Here is a 27,500-nt window from a genome sequence, read left to right on the forward strand (position 1 = left end):
TATCATATATCGTTGCCTGAAGCACTATTATGGCTAACTTTAACCTTAAACAAAATAAAAACTACTAAGGCTAGAGGGCTGCAATTCGGCATGTTTGATGAATGGAGGATGGCTGATCAACATACCAATTTGCAGCCATCTAGCCTCAGTAGTTTTCAAGATCTGAGGGAGGACAGTAAAAGTGCGGACAGAAAGAAGAGCTGACGGGCAGACAAAGCCGGCACATTAGTTTTCCTTTTCAGAAAACTAAAAGCTTCCTAAAATGTTAAATCATAAAATTAATATACTAATATTTTGATATTTATAAAATCATTAGAAATAGGTGGGAATAGCCGCGCGCTGATGGGGACTAATGTTTTCATAAATTTATGAAATTTAGGCTGTCAAGCCCAGCACTTGGGTACTTCCGGCCATTCAGAGCTTATGACAGTGGAAAGAAGGAGTTGGAGTGGTTGGACAGCAAATGAAGAGATCAAAGAATAAAGGAAATGAAATACAAGGATCTGAATGTAGAACTGTTAGAAAAACCCAGCAGTTACACTAAGAAGTAATTGTTTGAGAGGTTGGCCAGCAAGATTGAAGAAAGGAAGGAAACTGGAACAGAGGTAGAGTAAAGGGCTAAAAAGTGGGTGGAGCTAAGGGCCGAAAGGGACGGTGCAAACACCCTTTAGTAATGTCTACGGTGCATCTCGCGAGGTTCACTGACGGCACTAACACCCTATGGATCTTCTGTTAAGTTTCTTCCCAACTAGCTGTCTAACTCCTTGAACTTTACCGCGCCATTAGGGAAAAAATCCTTCAGGAGAACCTTATGTCTACGAGAACTTAGGAATGTGACTCAGGTGTCAATCAAATATTATGATAATGATAATCTTCTCGCCATCTGTTCCTTTGTTGTTTCTTAACCCATCTAGCTCCCGACGCTCCATAAAGCTAATTTGGTTTCTCTCTCTCTCTCCCTCTCTCTCTCAAAAAAGAAAAAAGAAAAAAAAAGGAAAAGCAAAAGTTTCCAATGGCCTCTAGCCCCAGTTAAAAGGCCATTGTGTTGACGAGCAGTGGTTGCTGAGAAAATTGTACCTGTGTTTTCTGGAGATGAGTCATCTGTTTCTTTTCAGGTGCAGCAACAAAGGGGAGAGAGAGAGAGAGAGAGAGAGAGAGAGAGAGAGAGAGAGAGAGAGAGAGAGAGAGAATGTAAAGACTGAGATGGAGGAACAAAATATTAAATACGTGGTAAGCTCAGCGTGGAAATATGTGCATATGTATTTTTTTCTCCTTCTTCTTCTTCTTCTTCTTCTTCTTCTTCGAGAGAGAGAGAGAGAGAGAGAGAGAGAGAGAGAGAGAGAGAGAGAGAGAGCGAGGATGAAAAGACTGAGTTGGAGGAACAAAATTTTAATTACGTGGCCACGTAAGCACGCATGTTTGTGCATACGTATTTGTTTGAGAGAGAGAAAGAGAGAGAGAGGATGAAAAGACTGAGATGGAGGAACAAAATGTTAATTACGTTGCAAGCTAAGCATGCATGCATGTGCGTTTGTATTTGTTCGAGAGAGAGAGAGAGAGAGAGAGAGAGAGAGAGAGAGAGAGAGAGAGAGAGAGAGAGAGCAGCACAAAGGCCGAGCCAGAGCATAAACTGGGATACTAAGGCTTACTCCCAACGTTAAATGAACTTTGTAACTCGGCTGCTTTCACGCGTAGTTGTGGAAGAGAGGAAAAAATATATTCCACTAAGCCACTCACTTTAAACCAGTGGTTCTCAACCTGGGGGTGGGGGGCCCTCAGCAATTTCCACGGGAGGTGCGAGCCCTGGGGGAATATGTAGAATTCTCCAATTATATTAGTTATTCTCTTAACAAGAGTGAGGAACTAATATTCAGAAGTTTATGAACAAATGCAAAAGTATCGCCTTATAAATTTAGTTTCCTATAGTCTATTACTCAGGTTAGACTCGTTGTGCTTACCATGTTTTGTAATTATTTACTTCCCTCTCTATCCCTCGAAACCCCTTCTCTTTCTCTTTTTTTTTTATTTTCATTTAAATCTGGGAGGGAATTTAACTCATAGATGCAAGGGGAGGGGAACGTGGGGGGAAGGACCAACGCTGAGAGGGGGCGTGGTAATAAAAAGCTTAAGAACCACTCACTTTAAAGTGATGCTCGCGAGAGTCAAATAAAATGAGCACAAACGAAGGGGAATATTTAAAACTCAGTTTCTTCAAAACCCTTTTTCACGCTCGAAAGAAACGAGGGGCATACTCGTGATTCCCATTTATGAGGAACTGGAGATGCCTGGCGAGTTAATTTAATTTATCTTTTCTTTTCTAATAACTCGTCCCTTTCTTTCTGTATTTCATATTACCTTCTGTATTTCTTTCAAATGAACACTAATATATTTTAGGGAGCTTCTTGAATTTCAAGTCAATGGCCCATGTGGTGGGGTTGTTCCAAATGAGTAAGGTTCATCTTTTGAATAATAATAATAATAATAATAATAATAATAATAATAATAATAATAATAATAGACCAGACGTGACGTTGATTGACAAAATCAAGAAGTATCATTGATGCGGCAATACCATGGCACACCAGAGTAGATGAGAAAGAAAGAGAAAAAACTGATGGGTATCAAGACCTGAAAATCGAAATAGGAAGGATATGGAATATGCCAGTGGGAATTGTACCTTTAATCACTGGAACACTAGGCACGATCCCGAGATTCCTGGTAAGGAATCTGGAAAAACTAAAAGCCTTAGAAGCTCCAGGACTCATGCAGAAGAGTGTGCTACTAGAAACAGAGCACATAGTGAGAAAAGTGATGGTCTTCTAAGGAGGCAGGATGCAACCCGAAACTCCACACTATAAAAACCACCCAGTCAAATAGGATGACTGTGATAGACCGGCCCCCACAAAAAAATAATAATAATAGAAGTGATATCGTGAGATCTGTTGTTAAAATTAGATGAAAATCTATAAATATGTCATGCAAGTATAAAAAAACAAATAAAAATACACATATTTCATGTACTTATGCAGAGTACCCTCAAATGAATATCTGACAGCTGAGAAATAAAAGGTCACAAAAGAGGATCCTTATATTAATTCTTGGTATGCCTATAATTTTCCAAGTGTATTACATGCAAATGCAATCTGGTTTATTATGCCTTGAGCATCTCTGAGCAACAGAAATGTTTTTTACATTTCAATTCACGTACCGTAGTTTTGAATCTAAGAACTGAAATTTATGCCAAATTTGAAGCACAATTCTATTTCTGAATCTGGGAATTTTCATATACAGGTTTAGTTTCCTGTAAAAGAAAACTATTGTGCCGTCTTTGTCTGTCCTTCCGCACTTTATTCTGTCCGCACTGTTTTCTGTCCGCCCATAGATCTTAAAAACTACTAAGGCTACAGAGCTGCAAATTGGTACGTTGATCATCCACCCTCCAATCATCAAACATACCAAGTTGCAGCCCTCTAGCCTCAGTAGGTTTTATTTGATTTAAGGTTAAAGTTAGCCATAATCGTGCTTCTGTCAACGATGTAAGATAGGCCACCACGGGAGCGGCGCATACAGCATTATACCGAGACCACCGAAAGATAGATATATTTTTGGTGGCCTTGATTATACTCAGTAGCGGCTGTACAGAAAACTAGATTGCGCAGAAGTTCCTTCGACGCATTTTTTACTTGTTTTTTTCTTATTTCTAGCAAAGGGCTTCTGCGAAATTCCGCTGTACGTGACTGTATTGTGCTTTCACTTCCACAAACCTCCACTCATCTCCAGCTTCCAGCATCATCGTTCTGGTTGTAGTAGGTCTGGATCTTCCACCTCTCGCTCAGTGTATGCTCAAGGGCTGTCTTTCCAATTCCTCATCCACTCCCTCTATCCATCTATTTTTAGGTATTCCTCTCTTGCCTCCCATCACTTCGGAAATGTATGCTATTTCCATCAGCCTATTATCTTCCATTCTTTCCACATGACCAGACCATCTCAGCAAACTAATCTGTCATTTCTCTAGCACACGCACATACATACATACATACATACATACATACATACATACATACATACATACATACATACATACATACATACTCAAATACACACATACATACACAAATACACTTTCCCTCATTACCAAATGAAAAGCAAAGCACCCGAAAATCCAGGCTATGATTACAAGATAATACACACTCCTTCCTTCTTTGCACAACCGATACATTAATATATATATAAACACACACACACACACACACACACAAACACTTACATACACACGCACAGAAAACCAAACACTATCCGCATTACCCAGTATCCGTCAACACCCAGAAATTTTGCTACTGGGCGAGGTGGGCCCGGTCTCGGGGCGTTGCGTTTAAAGCGGATGGGATCTCGTGTCAGTTTGCTTGGGGAATATTTCGTTCAGGGGGGAAAGGACCGTTGTACCGTGGCTTCGTGCTGCGAATATTCCACCAAAACAGGAGCGGAGGTGGGATGTTCGTTTTGATCTTTTACGTTCCGTGGAATTGGTGGAGTTAGCTTCGTGTTTCTTCTCTCCTTTTGCTGGGTTGTATTGTCAGGAAGGATGTTGATGATAGTTTTGAATCATTCTGCTCCAAACCAATAGGGAGAGGCTTACTCACCACCCCCCAGTTTTGATAGTCAACCAAAAGCCACCCAAAAATATAATTATAATAATTATCTTTGCACGAGAAATTAATACACAAAAACACACACACACATATATATATAATATATATATATATACACACACACACACACACACACACACACACACATATATATATATATATATATATATATATATATATATATATATATATATATATATATATATATATATATATATATATATATATCAGATTGCGCCAGAAGAAACTCCGACGCATTTTTTCCTTGTTTTTATTCACATCAAATTCCCTTCTCAGATACGCTTTACTTGCAAATGAATCTTTACTACTGGAGAGTAAAAACCCAAATTCTTTCAGGTTTTATTTTTGTTACCTCAGGCTTTGCATTTCACATCTGTTCATTTTTTTTTAACTTATCCGAAGGTTTCTGAATGTCAGGCGTTTCTTAAGACTGCGACTAACGTTCAGTATTACCTGCACAGTTATGTCTGCCAGTCGTCCTGTGCAGGCAAAACTGAACCCACTAACGTTCAGTTATATCTGCGCAGTCATGCCTGTGCAGGCAAAAACTGAACGTTAGTGGCGGCCTTTCAGCTGTCGGATACGAATGAATCGTCAACATTTTCATATCTTATCTTTTAGTTTTCCATTGATTTTTCTCATCTCTTCTTTTTATTTTGTTTAGCTTTCACTCTGCAAGTTACAAGGATTTCAAAATTGTTCCATTTGAATGTATGTATATCCGAATAATAATAATAATAATAATAATAATAATAATAATAATAATAATAATAATAACAATAATAATAATAATAATAATAATAATAATAATAATAATAATAATAATAATAATAATAATAATAATAATAATAACATTCCAAAGGGATTTTGTATATTTTAGAGAGAGAACAAATACATTTGCGCATGCAACCTTGCTTAGCAGACCAAGTAATTAATATATTGTTCCTTCATCTCAGTTTAATAATTTTCTCTCTCTCTCTCTGTCTCTCTCTCTCTCTCTCTCTCTCTCTCTCTCTCTCTCTCTCTCTCTCTCTCTCGAGAACTAATATATGTGTATACATGCCATGCAACCTTCCTTAGCAGACCAAGTAATTAATATTTTATTCCTTCATCTCAATCGTTTCATTTTCTCTCTCTCTCTCTCTCTCTCTCTCTCTCTCTCTCTCTCTCTCTCTCTCTCTCTCTCCCCCTCTCTCTCTCTCTCTCTCTCTCTCTCTCTCTCTCTCTCTCTCTCTGTGAGAGCCTTTGTCGATCGGAGAGCCCTGAGAAGTTGCGCAAAGACTTAATTGTTTCCTGTTCAGGAAGTTTGGTGGAAGCGACAAGAAGAAGAAGAGTGACTTTGGAAGCTGTTTCTTTTTATTGCAAACAACTTTTGTCCTAAATTCTCGTCTCTCGAGGAGAGAAGAGTACGGGACACTCGAAACAACATCAGTCTCTCTCTCTCTCTCTCTCTCTCTCTCTCTCTCTCTCTCTCTCTCTCTCTCTCTCTCTCTCTCTCTCTCTATTAAATGTAGCCTTAAATCTTAAAGCTGTCTCTCTCTCTATTTTTCTCTCTCTCTCTCTTATATGCATTCACACACACACACACACACACACACACACACACACACACAACACGCTCTCAGGCTCAAACCGAATGAGTTGTTAATAATTTTATTCTTCGTCTCATTTCGAAATGGCAAAAAAGTCACACGATCTGTCTGTCTTTCCGTTTCTCTTCATTTCCTTCATATTCTTTCTATCAGGTTCAGCTGATTTTCTAAAATTTATGTTTTCAGGGCAACAATATTTTTTTCCATGGTCTCGTGCCACAATAAAGCAAATTAATGTTTATATTTCTATATCTTATATATTTTTAATGCTTCCTATTAGTTATAGCTTAGGCTAAGTAAAACTGTAAACTCAGAAACCTTTCTCTTTTCTTGTTACATATCTTCCTGACTTGGCAATGCCACCAGTTGTTAGTTAGAAACTGAACATACAGACTCGTTTCACACTGACTGTACCCCAGGAGCCAGTGTGAGAAGACTCGTTTCACATAACTAGATAAACCTAAGCATATACATTCTTGGAAACATTTACCCCTAGCGTTCAGTTATTTCACTCCTTTTGTAGGCTAGATGCTTTAAGACAAAGAATTAAATAATAATACTCCTTTACTTTAAGATCAAGAAGAGGGAAACATCTGTGAATGCTTAACTCCACGGTGAAAGTCAAGACAAATCTGGGGCTGAATTTCATTGCATCTTAGAAGTCACAGCTGATTTTAGATGTCACAGGTGCATATAGATGTCACGGTTGTTTTTAGATGTCACAATTTTTTTAGATGTCACAGATGTTTCTAGAGGTCACAAATGTTTTTAGATGTCACAGTTGCTTTTAGAAGTCACAGTTGTGTTTAGATGTCAAAGATGTTTTTAGATGTCACAGTTGTTTTTAGAAGTCACAGCTGTGTTTAGATGTCACAGATGTTTTTAGATGTCACAGTTGCTTTTAGAAGTCACAGTTGTGTTTAGATGTCACAGATATTTTAAGATGTCACAGTTGCTTTTAGAAGTCACAGTTGTGTTTAGATGTCACAGATGTTTTTAGAGGTCAGAGATGTTTTTAGATGTCACAGTTGCTTTTAGAAGTCACAGCTGTGTTTAGATGTCAAGCTGTTCATCACAGGACACGGGGCTTCACTGGACAAAGAATTCATTTTTTCAGGACCATTTAAACGAAAAATAAGCTTTTAGACGATCATGAAATACTATCACACAGGACAGCGAAGATGGTAACCTTTTGGGTGGTAGAATTTCCGAGGGTAGCAAAAATTACCTTTTATTAAATATGCAGCAATAATGCAAGCCACTTTTCCACAAAATGATTCCTTAAGCCGTGGGAATGGAGCAAAATATTCTTGAATCTTGGATTTTTTTTATATAATTCCTAAACTCATATTCTCATATCAAACGTTGATTTGTAGCCACAAATATCTCGAGACGAAGCAAAATATGACAGTCAACAAGTTCTAACAACTGATCTCTTCCTTCTGTATTTCTTTTCACCTACTGTTACTTCTTTCAAATAAACACAGTAATATAATTTGGAAGCTTGAATATGCAGTTAATGGCCCACTTGTGGTTGGCTTGTTCCATATGAATAGGGTTAATAATAATAATAATAATAATAATAATAATAATAATAATAATAATAATAATAATAATAATAATAATAATAATAATAATAATAAGAAGAAGAAGAAGAAGAAGAAGAAGAAGAAAATAGTGGCTCCTTTCAAATGAACACTTTAATATTCTTTGGAAGCTTGAATTTCAAGTCAATGGCCCCTCTGATGGGCTTGTTCAATGCGAATAGGGTTCATCTTCTGGAAAATAATTCTTCATCTTCTTCTTCTTCTTCTTCTTTTAACGTGCTTTTTCCCATTTTTCGCATGGGGTAAGCACGATGCCTTCTTTTGAAGGACTTTGATTTGGCTTTTGGGGTAGACCGTAGTCCCGATCGGCTGCCCTGCCTGACATCGCTTAGACCCCGGTGGCTCATGTACCATGTATCGTACCAAATCACCAGCTCCCTTTCTCCCAGCAGCGAGGAGAGTTGAGCGGTTAGGTCGACAGTTCGAGACGTGTGAGGTGTCTGTTATGTAATAATGGTAATAAAGATAACTTGTGATCAAAGTGAGACAAATCCTTTTACACAGTCTGCTTTTTATCAGAATAACAGACAACAAGAAAAGATACAACATCTGTATAATAATAATAATAAAAAACTGTGACCAAAGTGAGACCAGTCCTTTACACAGTCTGCTCTGTAAAAGAATTACAGACAACTCATTATAAAATCTAAAATAACAATTTTCACCAGCTGATCTGAGAAACTTCATTGACACTTCATTTAAAATTACTATTCTCATCAGGTGCTCCGAGCTACAAACACATCAGTAATACCGGAGAAACTTTATTGAAACTTTTGTTGGAAAAATCAGGTTCGTTTCTCATTTATTTCCCCCTGAATAAATCCGTAGAAAGCGTGTTCAAAATATCCGTGCAACGCCAGAAAAAAAAAAAAAAATTGTGGTGCCCGGCGCATTCCACCTCTCTCGCTGGGCAATGGTATTTCAATTTTGCGCTCAGACCAGCCTTATCTAAGCGACTGAATAAAATTTCTCTTGGCAAAAATTGCGGGCGGTGTTTTACTATTTTTTTTTTTTGACAGAGAAAATGCCATGATATGTTCAGCGTCATTTTTTTCTTTGCTTGATATCTGCATTTATATTTGCATGCACCCATAAATATTTTTTTCTTACTTGCTTCATCAAAGAATGGACACGCAGACGTACACATATATATGAATTATATAAATATATATATATATATATATATATATATATATATATATATATATATATATATATATATATATAACAACTATCATTTCACGGGATGCGAACAGATATTCCCATGGTTCAGCATTTAGGCATAAATTACGCAAAGGATGAAGTCGCTAGCCCTATGACCAACCAACCATATTCTTATGGTTTTGTGTTAATGTATGCCAACCATATCTGGTGGTCAGTGGTGGTCACCCAAGCATAGACTGCTTATGCTACCTATAATGAAGATATCTGATCAATACTAGAATCATAAGCAGCACGCCGGAATTAGGCCTACTCAATTCATACACTGCGCCACTCACCTATGAGGGCCAACTTCTCGCGTTTCTAGGACCAAATCATAATCTTCAAATCTTGAAATTTAGGTATAAGTCAAGGACAATAAATTCATCTGGGTTAAAAGTGTCTCTTTGCGTTAGAACGTAAAAAAATAAAATAATTTTTACATTCATATCATACTGATTTTCTGCAGTCTGTCTGTCTCTCTCTCTCTCTCTCTCTCTCTCTCTCTCTCTCTCTCTCTCTCTCTCTGTAACAAGTACATGTGCACATACAACCAGGCTTAGCAGACCGCGTACTTAATATTTTGTTCCTCCAAATCAGTCATTTCATTTCTCTCTCCTAAACGGCTGAACGAACTTCTATACAGTATTTTTGGAAAGAAGTTTATCTTTAAGGGCAGATCGTAATCTTCTTCATCTTATCCATTTCATTCTTCTCTCTCTCTCTCTCTCTCTCTCACTCTCCCTCTCACTCTCTCTCTCTCTCTCTCTCTCTCTCTCTCTCTCTCTCTCTCTCTCTCTCTCTCTCGGCACAAAGGCTGAGCTAACCACTATACAGTATTTTCAAACAGAAGTTAATCTATTAAGGGCAGATCGTAATAATGTCCATCTCTGACTTTTCATTCCCCCCCCCCCATCTCTCTCTCTCTCTCTCTCTCTCTACAACGTCTGGGCTAACTACTATACAGTATGTTCAGACAAAAGTTAAGCTATTAAGCGCAGAAAACCGTACTATCTCCCAGATAGAGATGCAAGAGCCTTCTGTATTCACTTAAAGAAAAGTAACGTCCTTTTAACGAGACTTCTTATCATAGTAAACTCACCTTGAATGATTATCCACCCCTGCTCCAGTAGCTACCTTGGACTGCCGCAGGGAACTCTCGCCCTTTGGTACCTGTGGAATAAGGTCGAATTAGGAAAGAGTAGACGAATCTTGAGAGCAAACAGACATTAATGGAGAATCTGATTGACAGCAAACATGGAATAATTACTCGGCTCAAATTTACCGGAATTTCAGCTGAAGTCTCTGCTGCAGTCTGTGGTGCCAGAGACGCTACCTTGTCCAAGAGAGAGAGAGAGAGAGAGAGAGAGAGAGAGAGAGAGAGAGAGAGAGAGAGAGAGAGAGAGAGAGAAAGTCCGGCCTCTTGGAGGAAGTCAATCCTCTTCCGTGATTGCTAGACTCATTTCAAGCGAGGTCGAAATTTTATACTTCTACTGTAGGTGGGAGTGACTTCTCGAGAGGGAGGAAGACTGGCCTCTACGAAGAAGTCTGGCCTCTTCGAGGAAGTCTGGCCTCTAAGGAAGTCTGGCATTTTCGAGGAAGTCTGTCCTCATCGAGCAACTATGTCCCTTATATATATATATATATATATATATATATATATATATATATATATATATATATATATATATATATAAATAAATAAATATATAATATATATATATATATATATATATATATATATATATATATATATATATATATATATATATATATATATATATATATATATATATATATATATATATATACATACATACATACATATATATGTATGTATATATATATATATATATATATATATATATATATATATATATATATATATATATATATATATATATATATATATGCCCGTATGTGTGCGCGCGTCAATGTAGGGAATTTCAACCTATAGTTAACGAGCATTTAATGGTTCACAGGCAGGTTAACGATAGTCATTTCATAAACTGGCTTTATATTAATACCACATCCATTAATGATGATATGAAATGATTAACAGCATAATAAACTCATTATAGATGCAGTTAATTCGTTAAATTCATTACAAAACTATTTTCTAACAATTTTATCAACTCATATCCAAAACAGTTTTTTGTTTTCTGTAAAAGAAAACTATTGTGATGGCTTTGTCCGTCCGGCCGCACTTTTTTCTGTCCGCACTTTTTCTGTCCGCCCTCAGATCTTAAAAACTACTGAGGCTAGAGGGCTGCAAATTGGTATGTTGATCATCCACCCTGCAATCATCAAACATACCAAATTACAGCCCTCTAGCTTCAGTATTTTAAACATTTTATTTAAGGTTAAAGTTAGCCATAATCGTGCTTCTGGCAACGATCTAGGATAGGCCACCACGTGGCCGTGGTTAAAGTTTCATGGGCCGCGGCTCATACAGAATTATATCGAGACCAACGAAATATACATCTGTTTTCGATGTCCTTGATTATACGCAGTAGCGGTTGTACAGAAAACTCGATTGCGCCGAGGAAACTCCGGCGCATTTTTTACTTGTTTTGAGGGATGGTAATAGCGGTAACAGGTCGAAGGTTTCTTAACATAAGGTGTACTTATTGGAAAAGCTATAATAACGAGAAGAATATCTGTTATAAAGATTCCTGGCACTTTCTCCACTAATATCAAGGTTCTTCCTCGTAATGGCCCCATTCCACGTGCCTGAAATGGTGTAAACGTAAAGTAATATTGGTGCACCTTCACCTAGCCATATTAGTATGTTGCTTGCTCTCCGGAACGGCCGTAAAGAAGAAAAAGTATCAATATTTGTGGAGGGTGTATTGTGTAGGCGTGTATGTATGTGTATATACATACATACATACATACATACATACATACATATATATATGTGTGTGTGTGTTTGTGTATATATATATAATACACACACACATACGCACATAAATATATATATATATATATATATATATATATATATATATATATATATATATATTTATATATATATATATATATATATATATATATATATATATATATATATATATATATATATATATATATATATATATATATATATATATATATATATATATATATATATTGTTACAAACGTCCTTTTTATCGTTTGTATTGCGCTTTTCCCGTCTTGATAAGTTTGATATAACTTAATGTATGACGTAAAAGCAAAGCTAAATATTTTGCCAAAGTTCCCTTGGCATTCCCCCTCCCTTGCTTTGCCCCACCAATAATGATGACTAGGTGTCTAATGACGAAATATTGTCATGACCGTACCTAAAATCATTATCACCCCTGAACTGATGGTATTAATCTTTGCTTGCGGGAAAATCAGTAGCCCGTTGCACATTACGCAGACCCTTTGAGAGTTAGGCTATCTGGTCAGGAGAGCCTCCTGAGAACCTTCCCCTCCTTACTTTTATCTGCCATGCCATTGACCTGACCCACCTGTGACACCTCCCACTCATCCTCGTTCCTTCTTGCTCAGTATCTCCACATTGAACCCTTCCTTCTTCGACACTTTTACTGGCAGATCTTCGACGACCTTTCCAGGTACCTGGCAGGATTAACAGCGTACCCAAGCCGAGGTTAACAGATGAACCAATTAAGAAGAAACTGTCAAAACACGACCACCATTGGCACCATTTGCCATATAAATACAAGCTCCGATGGACCCTCTTTGCTAGTGCAACATAAGACGTCTTTTTGCATAGAAGTCTGTCTGTCTAGGGGCTCCGACTGAGTCCCCCCCTAGACTTCCCCCTGCTGCCACTCTGAAGGCAGTCCTACCTTGCTGCCTTACCCTCTGTGCACTAGTGTAGATCTCCATCACCCTTTGCTTTATCTACCCCCTCTATGGTGGGGGACAGTACTCGACACAGCTTCCACTGATGCCCTGCTACGGGAACCCGGCTCTGATCTCCTACACGTCTTGTCCACAGACTAAGGTAATGTGATTGGAAGTTGATTGTTCGGCCTAGCCATTTTAGCCTTATCCTATTTTTCCACCTTTTCTCCTTATTTCCATAGTTAACCTTTTTACGTTTCTCCCTCAGAGACTTATGTGATTTTGACTGTAGTGTTTTTGTTTATATTGGAATACTAGTGTTAACTTTAACTTCACTTTTGATTGCAAGTGCCAGGATTCAGTAAAGAAGCGATACGAGTGCCTTGATATTTGCTTACGTATTCCAAAGTAAGGGTCATGCCTTTCATTTCGTATATTTCAACGTCCCTGTTCTTGCAGATCCGTGTTTCGAGTGCCTGTTGTGTGGAATTACCTGTAGGTCAACGGTGCCATCAGCCTGCAAGCTACAGGTGCCATATCCGGTCAAGATACCTGGAAATACCAGTGCACTCATGCCTTGGCTACTGCACCCCATCCTGCGCATTCTAGGATCCTCTCCCTTCTTTGCGACATATCATAGCCTACAAAGACTTAGCGATAACGTTTGCACATTTTGCGGCACTAGTGATTTCTACCTTTAGTAAATAATTCTGAACGGTGCCACGGGGATCCATTGATAGCTCCTATAAATATCTCTTCTGTTGCTTTAGTAAATTATACATTTTAAGCGGACATTCTAAAGTTTGCCTTAAACCCTTAACCTACTAATAATTTGAGCATATTCACTATTAACTTTTTCTGTTCACTGGATCACAGCCCTCTTGTAAGTCATTTGCAGTTATCTAGATTATAATTAGAGCCACCCTCCCCTTGCACTGCTGCTTTGAACGGGACAATACACACACACACACACACACACACACATATATATATATATGTATGCATGTATGTATGTATGTATGTATGTAATATATACATACACAAACACAATACACCTACCTCGAATATTGATACATTTTCTTCTTTACGGTCTTTCCAGAAAGCAAGCAAAATAAAAAATATAGCCAGATGAATGTGCACCGATAAATTTTTATTGTTACACCATTTCAGACACGTGAAATGGGACATTACAGAACGAAGAATGACCTTGATATTAGTGGAGAAAGTGCAAAGAATCCTCATAACATAGATATTAAATGCTGACATATTGTATAGGATAGTGATACTGGCAAGCGCAGGGTCGTAGAAGGGGCTCTTATAATTTTAATGAGTACTTCTGAGAATAATAAACCATTTACTCAGTAAGATTTCTTCACTAACAGGTTGGTTGGTTTAGGTGCCTAAATAAATTTAGATTCTATTTCGACTGCTTCACCTGCCTCTGCTTCTTCATAATGCCCTGCAGATGTATTTAACAACGTGAGAGCAATTCCTGGAACAAACGAAGAACCAAAAAATTCACCAGTTTTGGAGACCCAACAAACAGTAAGACAAACGACCAATATGCCAGCCTCTACTGTGCCGCGACGTTCCCAGAGAATTGCTAATAGACTATTGAGCAATTCTGGAGTTTCCTGAAAGAATAACAAGCTGTTTTATGGCTTCCATTTTTCAAAGATGTTGTCCTAAAAGTTTTATTATTTCTATATTTATTCTGACTGAAGAGGCCAACTGATCAAGTGGCGAAAGCTTCCTGTACATAGCCAAATACTCGTACATACTCGTACATATCACTGAGTTTTTTATTTTTATATTTTTATCTCCTTTATCGTTTTACCAATAAGTACAATTTATGCTATGAAACCATCGACCATTTACCCCATTTCCATTCCTCGAAACGCCATTTGATAAATAGCATTGATAAATGAGTTGATAATGTCTTTATAAAACAGTTTTATAATGAATTTAACGAATTGGTTGGGACTGTAATGAATTTATTACGCTGCTGATCATTTCATATCATTATCAATGAATGTTGTGTTAATATAAGGCCATGTTATAAAATGTACATACACACACATATGTGTGCGTATGTATATAAAATATGTGATAGCAGAAACATTTTAAAAAATCCAAGAGAAATGGAAGAATATATATAAATTATACATACAGTGTATATATATATATATATATATATATATATATATATATATATATATATATATATATATATATATATATATATATATATATATATATATATATATATATATATATATATATATATATATATATATATATATATATATATATATATATATATATATATATATATATATATGTATGTATATATATATATATATATATATATATATATATATATATATATATATATATATATATATATATATATATATATATAAAAGAGACAAAACGAGAACATGCTTGTATATTACAAAAGGTATATTTTCCTTATTACCCGAATCAGGAGAATGTTACGGATAACGGTAACCACTAGCATGTGTGAAGGAATTTTCATTGATTTCCCCCCAAAAAAACAGACCCAATAAGATACCTCCCTCGAGGATGACCGAATTCTATCGATGGGAAGTGCAAAATACGATAATGGTAACAAATATTGTTTTTTTCTTACACCATTTTGTTGAATGATTACTAAATGTTTTTTTAGTGGTAATTACTTTCACATTATTGCATTTACACTGTATATTTACGCATTCTCTCATTCTCTCTTCATATACATACAATCTATATATGTGTATATATATATATATATATATATATATGTATGTATATATATATATATATATATATATATATATATATATATATATATATATATATATATATATATATATATATATATATATATGCACTGTGAATAACGAGGGCCAATGGTAACAGAGAAAGAGAAAATATTTCAGAAATAGAAACTGAAAAATGTCAGTAACGAGAAACGGGCGGGAAGTACTGCGTATAATTGGTGCGTTTTCAGCCTGAAAAAAGATAGGAATTGCTGTTGAAGTCAAAATCAAAAGGCATATTAATGGGAAAAGGCTGCATTCACGAATGACAGCAAAAATGACCGAATTCAGTACGCAAGACATAACAATATAAAAAAAAAATTGTATTATTGTTATTATTATTATTATTATTGGTAATAGTCCCTCTTTCAAGCAAGTACTATTGAAAGAAATTGCTGCATCAGCTGTATTGATTTTGCATAGAGTCTTCTCTATTTTCCTTATAACATTTTTCTCTTTGTTACTACAACTGGCGAGTAACGTGCCAATGTGATTCATCAGGAGTTAAACTCCAGTGATTAGTAAGTCAAATATGGTGAGCATAGTCCGTAGAGTTATTTATATATTTATATATAAGGATAAATATTATGTCTATTCTGGTTACAAGTCAAAATCTTAAAGAAGTCACTAATTCACTATTATTATTATTATTATTATTATTATTATTATTATTATTATTATTATTATTATTATTATTATTATTATTATTATTATTCAGAAGATGAACCCTATTCATATGGAACAAGCCAACCAAGTGGGCCATTGACTTCGCATGATTGAAAAAATTGCCAAATTCGGTACGCAAGACATAACAGTATAAACAAAAATTATTATTATTATTATTATTATTATTATTATTATTATTATTATTATTATTATTATTCAGAATAAGAACCTATGATATGGAACAAGCCAACCAAATGGCCCGTTGACTTCGAATGATTGAAAAAATTGCCGAATTCAGTACGCAAGACATAACAATATAAACAAAAATTATTATTATTATTATTATTATTATTATTATTATTATTATTATTATTATTATTATTATTATTATTATTATTATTATTATTCAGAAGATGAACCCTATTCATATGGAACAAGCCAGCTACAGGGGCCACTGACTTGAAATTCAAAGCTGCGAAAGAAGTAACAGAAGGTAATGGGAAATACCGAACGTCATTAGATAAAAAGCGGAACAGAAGACCTAGAGTCATGTTAAAAAAATAAAGAAAATAAATCACATGGACGAATGAAAGAAAAAATAGCAGAATTCAATACGAAAGACAACAGGATAAGAAATAAGTAACAGAGATGACCTACAGTGAGTTGAAAAAGGAAAGAGCAACAAAAACCGTATGGAAAATAGAATTCTCTATTGAAGTGACTGCAGACGTGAATGAGAAGACAGAAGCTGTTGAAATGAAATATTAGAAGCATTATTCATGCCCCAAAGAAGAACTGAAAGGAATGAGTAATATGAAGATAGGTAGAAAGACTGGTAAAAGTGCTAGTATAAGTAGGAAGGTGAGACTAGGGGATGTTGAGATGGCTTGACCGTGTGGAAAGAATGGATGATGACAGACTTGTTGTTCACATTCAGATTTAATCTTTTTCTCTACTTCAGTGAGAACCATTACCATATCCCGTTTACATAAATGAAATTAACATTCCTTTTTAGTTTTCTGTAAAAGAAAAATGTTGCGTCGGCTTTGTCTGTCCGTCCGCACTTTATTCTGTTCGCACTTTTTTCTGTCCGCCCTTTTTCTGTCCGCCCTCAAATCTTAAAAACTACTAAGTGCAGTGTCCTTGATTATACGATGTAGATTGTAGCGGCTGTAGAGAAAACTCGATTGCGCCGAATAAACTTCGGCGCATTTTTAACTTGTTTCAACTGTTATTACTGATGGGACCTAAAGAATTTCCACGTAAATAAACGAACACAAATCTGAGTTTCACATTCAAACATAATCTTGACCCCACCTGAAATGAGAAACATTACAAAAACCGAATCCTTTTCACAGTAATGATAGTTTCATAATGAAGCATATTACAGTCGATGTGCAGAATTCCCCCGAAAATAAACAAACGCAATTCTACCATTCACGTTCAGACGTAATCTTGATCTAACCTTAAATGAGAAACAACATTCACTAAAACAACATCCTTTTTACAGTTGAACAGTTTCGTAATGAAGCATGTTACAGTAAATGTGCAGAATTTCCAGGAAAATAAACGCACAATCCTACGCTTCACATTCAGACATAATCTTGACTTCTCCCTAAATGATAAACATTACAAAAACGAATCCTTTTCCCAGTAATGATAGTTTCATGACAAAGCACATTACAGTTGATGACTCGACCAGCACCGTTATGCCACTGCCGTTAATTCTCATCCAGTGTTTAAAGCAGAACCCCCACCCCTTCTCCCCCTATACCTGACGTCAAGTGCTCGCAATGAAAGATCCCTGAATCGAAGCTATGTTTCATTTTTTTCTTTCAAAATGGTATTTCATCAATCCGGCCTGAGCTGCAACTGCATTTTGAAATGCTCTCGCGTGACGGGAAACATCAGGGGGTAATTGGCCCATTCGGGGCTCCGTGAAAAACCCGTCGGAAACTCGTTTCAGTATAATATACAGGACACGCCCTAATGGCCGTAATCACTTCACGTTCATTCAAGGTGTATACTATAACCATTTATTGAGGGAAAGGAAAATTTAAAAAGGCGTGAAGAGAAACAGGTGGGGATATTGCTTCCATGTCCCCGCACCCCATTTTTTTTTAGTATTCTGTAAAAGAAAACTATTGTGCCGGCTTTGTCTGTCCGTCCACACTTTATTCAGTCCGCACTTTTTCTTTCCGCCCTCAGATCCTAAAAACTACTGAGGCTAGAGGGCTGCAAGTTGAAATATTGATCATCCACCCTCCAATCATCAAACATACCAAATTGCAGCCCTCTAGCCTCAGTAGTTTTTATTTTATTAAAGGTTAAAGTTAGCCATAATCGTGCTTCTGTCAACGATATAGGATAGGCCACCACCGGGCCGTTGTTAAAGTTTCATGGACCGTGGCTCATACAGCATTATACCGACACTACCGAAAGATAGATCTATTTTCGGTGGCCTTGATTATAAGCTGTAGCGGCTGTACAGAAAATTCGATTACGCCGAAGACACTTCGGCGATTTTTTACTTGTTTTAGAGATGAATTTAAAAGAGGATGGAGTGTTTTATGAAAGTCAAGCAGAAGAGAGATGTCACTGAAGAATTTTTTGACTTTCATGGTTATAGAAGACTCGCCTCATGAATAATGACATTCAAGAATGAAAAAATTGAAAGTTTTTTTTTTAGTCCCATAATACAAAATATACCCCAATGTTTTTGGTCTACGTTTTGAGCGATAAATAGCCGCTTATTAAGAGGAATCAAAGTAGGTTTCTCTCTCTCTCTCTCTCTCTCTCTCTCTCTCTCTCTCTCTCTCTCTCTCTCCATTCACTTGTTATAAAAAAGTCTTGTTTACCACTGCGGACCCTCTTTCTCTACCCATTTTTGATATACCAATATAAGCCTCTCCCTCTCTCTTTTTTATATTCTCGTCGACTAGTTTATGGAAACCTCTAAGTGGAGAAGAAAAGTGGTAATTATTTTATATCATCGCTTTCTCGTGATCTTTAATGGAAAAACAAACTCCGCAGTAGTATGTATGTACAAGTATATTGTGATATATAGGAATCTTTCGCCACTTGATCAGTTGGCCTCTTCAGCCAGAATAAACACAGAAATAAAAATACATTTGGGACAACATCTTTGAAAAATGGAAGTTATAAAACAGCTTGTTATTCTTTCCGATAACTCCAGAATTGCTCAATAGTCTATTAGCAATTCCCTGGGAACGTCGCGGCACAGTAGATGCTGCTATATTGGTCGTTTGTCTTACCGCCTGTTGGGTCTCCAAAACCTGGTTAATTTGGTGGTTCTTCTGTTGTTCCAGAAATTGCTCTTACGTTGTTAAATACATCTGCAGGGCATGTTTTGACATCCTTCATTAGGACCAAAATGCTTTTAAAGAATGAGTTGATTTGAAATTCTGAAGAAAATATAAAGTAAAATAGAGGCCAAAAATTACAATTTCAGAATAACATATAGAATTAGTATGTATTGATAATTTTCTCAACTATTTCTACTCCTATGTCATCTATTGCTTCATCCTCTTGGGTTTCATTCAACTTAATGTTTATTTTACTAACTTACACACTCTTCTTTCTCCTTTACCAAAGTAGTTCCAAGTTATATAAAGCCCTCTTGGCCGTTTCTCTTCACTATCACCAATTGTACCTGCATCACCTGCAAAGATCAGCTAATTCATATCTCTGTCATGACTCCTTCTCTTATCTCATAAATACTCACTTACAAATCCTGCAGTTCTTTCATCAGTCTTTTCTTTCATTCTTTAAATCTTCATCTGAAAAACTCCTAATGGACGGAGTCAACAGGCTATAAACCCAAGATGGCCCCATGGGGAAATCAGTCTGCAGAGAGAGAAAACTTATAGAAAAAGGTGGTAAATGAATGGATATGAGGGAATAGAAAATGAACCCGATACACCTGAAACTCAGGAGACGTCAGCAGAAAGCAGGAATGGATTTTTCCTTGCTTGAAGAAGGGGCATCAGGAAATTCCACAACAGCGTTAGGCAAACTATTATTCCACATTTCAGTTGTAGCCAAGATAAAACTCTTGGGAACCTGAGCAGTACTGACTTTTCATGATACTTTTCATGTAAAGCCAAGATCACAAACATCCTGATCCAGCTCCAAATTAACCTTAATCAAACTAGGATCAAATAAGCCCATTGGCGAACACACTCAAAAAGATACATTCCCCGTCACATCTGTGAATACAAGGTCAAGACGGCTACCAGACTGATGCGTGGGCTCATTTATTAGCTGCTCACTACCGGAAATAGTGGGAAAATTAAGCAGCAACACCTCCATTTATCTGTGGCAGTAACAGAGCTCAGCCATTTAGTGTGATAAGAATTGTAATCACCAACGAAAATGAAGCAGGTCTTGAAGTCAGCTTCCTGAACTGCTGCTATTTTGATAAGCAAGCAGCAATAAATAATAATCCAAATCTCGGTTCTTTTAGCTAGAAAAAACGCAAAGAATTATTAGTCTTCGTCAGACTTTAACCACCTGTGTATTATGACATCCACAATCATACGGTGGCATATGAGATATGGAGAAACCCTCTCTAATATACAGAGCCATCCCAGTAAAAATGCTATGACGCTGTCCAGGATTGAAGAACTAGTTTATTTTGGAGCAGCCTTCTAGAAAAGATGCCTGCCAGGCTACTGAGTCTCTTCTACATTCTGCACAACAAGAAAGGACAGATCGAAAAGGGTAACAAGTGTAGGGTGTTCAGTGTTGTCAATGTGTGTTGAAAAGGGTAAAGAGTGTAGAGTGCTCAGTATTGTCAAGTGTGTGTCAAAAAGGGTAAGGAGTGTAGGGTGATCAGTGTTGTCAAGTGTGTGTCGAAAAGGGTAAGAAGTGTAGGGTGTTCAGTGTTGTCCAGTGTGTGTGTGTCGAAAAGGGTAAGGAGTGTAGGGTGTTCAGTGTTGTCAAGTGTGTTTGTCGAAAAGGGTAAGAAGTGTAAGGTGTGCAGTGTTGTCAAGTGTGTGTGCTGAAAAGGGTAAGAAGTGTAGGGTGTTCAGTGTTGTCAAGTGTGTTTGTCGAAAAGGGTAAGAAGTGTAGGGTGTGCAGTGCTGTCAAGCGTTTGTCGCAAAGGGTAAGGAGTGTAGGGGTGTTCAATGTTGTCAAGTGTGTGTCAACAGTGAAAGACATGTAATGAATATGCCAGACTATTCTGAGTTGATGTAGGCGTAGAAAAAAGTCCGTGACCAGAGAGGGGACCCAACAACAGACTGTACTGGCCAGCCCTAGAAGGGACCTTAATCTCTCTAGTGGTAGTATCTCAACGGGAGGCTGGTGCCTTGGCCAACCTACTACCTAGTCGCTCGACAAATAGCTGGACAACAAAGAATAAAAAGAATTCTTGTCATACTCCTATTTGTGTATCATAGTAGTTCTCTGCTAGCAATCTAATCATGCTCAGTAAATGATCTTATATGCTATACGTCCTCAACCCACCCTAAATTGATCCCCATCTTTCTGTCACTAACCTTTTCTAGGTCTTTTACTTTTGAACTTCCATGCAGCCATTTTATCTTATCTCGCTATACAAACACAATGCTTTTCCTTGATCACTTATAATTTCTTCAGTTTCCTCAGCTAAAATCCCCCTGCACTCACCTCAGGGTATATGATGTAAAACGGTTAGAATATAAACCCTAAAGTTATTTCATCACATTTTCCCCTTTACACCGAGTCCTTCGGAATCATTCCCTCCTCCAGGTATACCTTACACACTCTGGCCAGTCACTCAGAAATGTTATAATCTCACCGCCGTGGCATTTATCTATCTATCTATCTATCTATCTATCTATCTATCTCTGTTAAATTACATGTATTCATAGATGACTGAAGATGAAATGATAACTAAGAGAAAGGCAGATAAGACGCCGCAGCATGGAAAAAGATAATCTACCTCTCTCTCTGACCATAGTCTTAATTTCTTCCCAACCTCTCTCTCTCTCTCTCTCTCTCTCTCTCTCTCTCTCTCTCTCTCTCTCTCTCTACTTATCACTTTGAACCAATACCCATCAAAATTCTCTCGCAGCTTCAAAAAGGAGCTTTTGAACGCCAACCAGCATAAAGGCCATTAACTGATTCCTCTCCTTGAGGCTCATAAAGGCATCGATTTCTTCGGTGCAGAAGACCACTCGAGAAATAAAATATATGGAGTAAGAGGCGGAGGAGGAGGAGGAGGAGGAGGAGGAGGAGGAGGAGGAGGAGGAGGAGGAGGAGGAGGAGGAGGAGGAGGACGAGGGTGAGGAATAAGAGGGGAAGGCAATCTGGAGTACAAGGAGAGGGAGAGAGAAGGGAAGATTGAGGAGGAAAACGGGGGTAAAGAAAGCTAAGGGAGGATGAAGGATTCTCCTCCACCTAAAGGAGAACTTTAAGTTAGAAATAAACTTATATAAGGAGAAAAGGAACCATGACTGAATGGCAGAATACCGACTAAGAAACCTTTTTATCGATTAATTATATTTTCATGAGTCCAAACGACAAGGCTTATCTCCCTACATCTTCGGTACATCTAATACATCAGTTACAGAGATAGCATGACGGTGCGTCCCCCTCTTCCTCCTGCTAGGTTAGACTCTCTCTCTCTCTCTCTCTCTCTCTCTCTCTCTCTCTCTCTCTCTATCTCTCTCTCTCTCTCTCTCGATGGGCTAGCTTTTCTCTTTGCCTATGGTAATACGTTACGCTAATCACAGTCTCCCGAGATTAAATTTTTCCTGAGACAGGCTCTAGTCTTCTTTTAGTTTTCTGTACATTGTGCGCGCTTTTTCTGTTCGTCCGCACTTTATTCTGTCCGCACTTTCTTCTGTCAGCACTTTTTCTGTCCATCCTCAGCTCTTAAAAACGACAGAGGCTAGAGGGCTGCAAATTGGTATGTTGATCATCCACCCTCCAATCATCACGCATACCAAATTGCAGCCTTCTAGTCTCAGTAGTTTTTATTTGATTTAAGGTTAAAGTTAGCCATAATCGTGCTTCTGTCAACGATATAGGATAGGCCAACACGGGGCCGTGGTTAAAGTTTCATGGGTCGCGACTCATGCAGCATTATACCGAGACCACCGAAAGATAGATCTATTTTCGGTGGCGTCGATTATAAGCCGTGCAGAAAACTCGATTACGCCGAAGAAACTTCGGCGCATTTTTCACTTGTTTCTGCTAGGTCTGTATTAAATAAAAAAAGGTTCCTAGTCTGTAATTCTGCTTTAGAGAACAAGACAAGTGAAAGAACTTGAGACATTCGTGTATTACCCAAATTAAAAGTTGTTCCATTGTCAACCTTTTTGATTCTCTGGCTTTTATTCTTTCATTTTAGGACCTCTACTAATTCCGTCTAATTTTGTTTGCATACGCAAATCAGACCCATATCTCAAGAGAGAGAGAGAGAGAGAGAGAGAGAGAGAGAGAGAGAGAGAGAGAGAGAGAGAGAGAGAGAGAGAGAGAGAGAGAAGCTAACTTTCAAGTATCTTTGTAGAAAAGAGATTGAAGGGGAGAGAGAAAAAAAAATTCAAATACCACAGAAGAGATTTTTGGTACCAAAATGGTTTAGAAATTTAGGGATTTAAGGATTTTGGTCTTCTGTTTCAGGTCTAGCCTATTCTCTTCCCCTTAACCAGTTGCTTTTCTAGTCTGTCCTGAATAAGCCCCTCAGGCCCAGCGATTCTGGCACGAAAACAGCTTAAAAATTTAGTGGTTGAGGCAGAGGGACCAAAATATAGCTTAGGGCATTAACGTAGTTTCCTTTTCGTATTTATTTGACAAAGCCCTCACCTCAAAACAGGGTCTATTAAATGTTTTTTGTCATTAAGACGCCATTATGATGAGTTGCTGGCAGGAAAACAATTAAAAAATTTAGGAACTGAAGCCAAGGAACCACTAAATAGCTTTGGCCATAAACGCAATGTTCATTTTCGTATTTATTAATTATTATTATTTATTTATTTATTTATTTTTTGGTCTATCACAGTCATCCTACTCGACTGGGTGGTTTTTATAGTGTGGGGTTCCGAGTTGCATCCTGCCTCCTTAGGAGTCCATCACTTTTCTTACTATGTGCGCTGTTTCTAGTAGCATATTTTTCTGCATGAGTCCTGGAGCTACTTCGCTTCTAGTTTTTCCAGATTCCTTTTCAGGGATCTTGGGATCGTGCCTAGTGTTCCTATGATTTTTGGGTACAATTTCCGCTGGCATATTCCATATCCTTCTTATTTCGGTTTTCAGGTCATGATACTTATCAATTTTTCCTCTTTCTTTCTCATCTACTCTGGTGTCCCATGGTACTGGGACATCAATGAGTGATACTTTCTTCTTGATTTTGTCAATCAACGTCACGTCTGTTCTAATTGGCACGTATCACCCTATCTGTTCTGATACCAAAGTCCTAGAGGATCTTTGCCTGATCGCTTTCTATCACTGTCTCAGGTTGATGTTCGTACCACTTCTTACTGCAAGCTAGCTGGTGTTTCTTACACAGGCTCCATTGGAGGGCTTTTGCTACTGAACCATGCCTCTTTTTGTACTGGTTCTGTGCAAGCGCCGGACATTCGCTTGCTATGTGGTTTATGGTCTCGTCTTTCATATTGCACTTCCTGCATATGGATGAGATGTTATTTCCATCTATTGTTCTTTGGACATATCCGGTTCTTAGGGCCTGATCTTGTGCATCTGTTAACATTCCTTCTGTTTCCTGCTTGAGTTCTCTCCTCTGTAGCCATTGCCTTGTCTCATCGCTGGCCAATTCTTTTGTCTGTTTCATGTACTGTCCGTGCATTGGTTTGTTGTACCATTCCTCTGTTCTGTTTTTCATTCTATTGTCTCTGTATATTTCTGTCTTCGTCTACTTTTATCAGTCCTTTTTCCCATGCAACCCCTAGTCACTCGTCGTCACTGGTTTTCAGATATTGCCCCAATGCTCTGGTCTCAGTGTTGACGCAGTCCTCTATGCTTATTATTATTATTATTATTATTATTATTATTATTATTATTATTATTATTATTATTATTATTATTCAGAAGATGAACCTTGTTCGTATGGGACAAGCCCACAGGGACTATTGACTCGAAGTTCAAGCTCCCGAAGAATATGGCGCTCTTTAGGAAGAAAGAGAAGGTATAGGGGAATAGAGAAAGAAGAGATCCCACTTATTAAAAAAAAAAAGAGTAATAAATTGATAAATTTGACAGAGTCCTTACCTCAAAGCAAGACCTAGTAATGTTTATTGCTCGGAAGGTACCATTACGATAAGTTGCCTCCTACTTCAATGGACAATTGAAATAAATCCTACAAAATCCTACAGAGACGAAAACACAGGGGAAAGAAAGGATTCAAGTCCATCCCAAGGGGACGAAGACATGGGTCATTCCACGTGACACTCAGGGACCGGATGATTGCTTCAAGGGACCATAGGAGATGTCTTTGAACGATCCTAGAAAAAAACTCAGTGGCGAGAGAAGAAATAAGATTCCGGAAGACGGTCTGGGAGAAATAAGATTTATTCTTCTGACACCCCACCCCTCTTTCTCTCTCTCTCTCTCTCTCTCTCTCTCTCTCTCTCTCTCTCTCTCTCTCTCTCTCTCTCTCTCTCTCTCTCTCTCTCGTCTTCTGTGATACTTGAAATTTTTTCTCTGTCTCCCTCAATCTCTTTTCTATAAAGATGTTTAAAAGTTATTTTCTCTCTCTCTCTCTCTCTCTCTCTCTCTCTCTCTCTCTCTCTCTCTCTGTCTTCTGTGGTACTTGAAATTTTTTCCCCTCTCCCTAAATCTCTTTTCTACAAAGATGTTTAAAAGTTATTCTCTCTCCCTCTTTTTCTTACTCTCTCTCTCTCTCTCTCTCTCTCTCTCTCTCTCTCTCTCTCTCTCTCTCTCTCTTCTTTTCTGGGATACTTGAATTTCTTTCTCTCTCTCCTTCAGTGTCTTTTCTACAAAGATACTTGAAAGTTGGTCTGTCTGTCTGTCTGTCTGTCTGTCTGTCTGTCTGTCTGTCTGTCTGTCTGTCTGTCTGTCTGTCTGTCTGTCTGTCTGTCTGTCTGTCTGTCTGTGATGCTTGGAATTTTTTCTCTCTCCTTCACTCCCTTTTCTTCAAAGATGCTTCAAAGTTATTTCCTCTCTCTCTCTCTCTCTCTCTCTCTCTCTCTCTCTCTCTCTCTCTAGTAAACTCAGACTTGGAAAAAGCGGAGCTATTGAATACGTGTTTTTACTAGTGTTTTCACAACTGAAGACACTACCTCAATCTCTGAACCAGCTATAAAATGTGAAGGGGCAGAACTGCTTGGCAAAATAATATTTACAGAAGTAGACCTTAAAAACAAAATAGAAAAACTAAACATGGGATTCATCCAAGAGAAATTAAAGAGTTAAAAGAGGAGATAGTTCCTCACCTATATAAACTCTACAGAAAACTGCAGAACAACGAAAGGCACCAAAGGGATGGAAACTAGGTAATGTGCCCCCAGTTTACAAAAAAGATCCAAGGGAAGAGCCAGGAAATTATAGACCAATCTGTCTAACGTCAGTACCTTGTAAGATTTTTAATCCATAATTGCAGATCAAATTGTGGATCACATTGATGGAAACAACCTTTTGTTAAATAGTCAACACGGCTTCAGACAAAACAGATCCTGGCTATCGAACCTTTTGGAGTTTTTTCATAACATGCTTGGTATTTAAGACAGTAGTAGAACAATAGATATACTCTACTTTGATTTCCAAAAGGCCTTTGACAAATTTCCACACAAGAAACTAATGATAAAAGTTAGAGCTTTAGGAATTGTATGAGAAAGAGCAGAATGGATTGAAGACTGGCTAACTAACAGTAAACAGAGTCGTAATGAACGGTGAAGAATCAGAATGGGCAGATGTGACAAGCGGAATTCCCCAGGGTTCTGTCCTTGGCTCGCTCTTGTTTGTAATTTACATTAACGACATTGATGTAGGCTTAACTAGCAGGGTAGCCAAATTTGCAAATGACAACAAACTAGGTGTAAATGCAGCAGACCCAGATACAGTGGATAGTTTAAGAAATGATCTAAGGGAACTAGGAGAGTGGTCAAAAAGATTGCAAATGC

The 27,500-nt window shown here is 37.5% G+C and overlaps 1 protein-coding gene across 1 annotated transcript in view; it reads right to left on the reverse strand.

Annotated features, from left to right (window-relative positions):
• The window catches only part of LOC136829042 (uncharacterized), a 55,489-nt gene that overhangs the window by 21,156 nt on the left and 6,833 nt on the right, over positions 1 to 27,500 (reverse strand). The window contains exons 2-6 of the mRNA XM_067087428.1: positions 22,500 to 22,706; positions 14,344 to 14,538; positions 13,398 to 13,523; positions 10,172 to 10,242; positions 9,369 to 9,419 (exon numbers count right to left, since the gene is read on the reverse strand). Of these exons, the coding sequence (XP_066943529.1) occupies positions 9,369 to 9,419; positions 10,172 to 10,242; positions 13,398 to 13,523; positions 14,344 to 14,538; positions 22,500 to 22,706 (650 nt within the window). The remainder of the gene's footprint in view (positions 1 to 9,368; positions 9,420 to 10,171; positions 10,243 to 13,397; positions 13,524 to 14,343; positions 14,539 to 22,499; positions 22,707 to 27,500) is intronic.

This window comes from Macrobrachium rosenbergii, chromosome 43, assembly GCF_040412425.1.
Source record: "Macrobrachium rosenbergii isolate ZJJX-2024 chromosome 43, ASM4041242v1, whole genome shotgun sequence".
Classification (NCBI taxonomy): Eukaryota; Metazoa; Arthropoda; class Malacostraca; order Decapoda; family Palaemonidae; genus Macrobrachium; species Macrobrachium rosenbergii.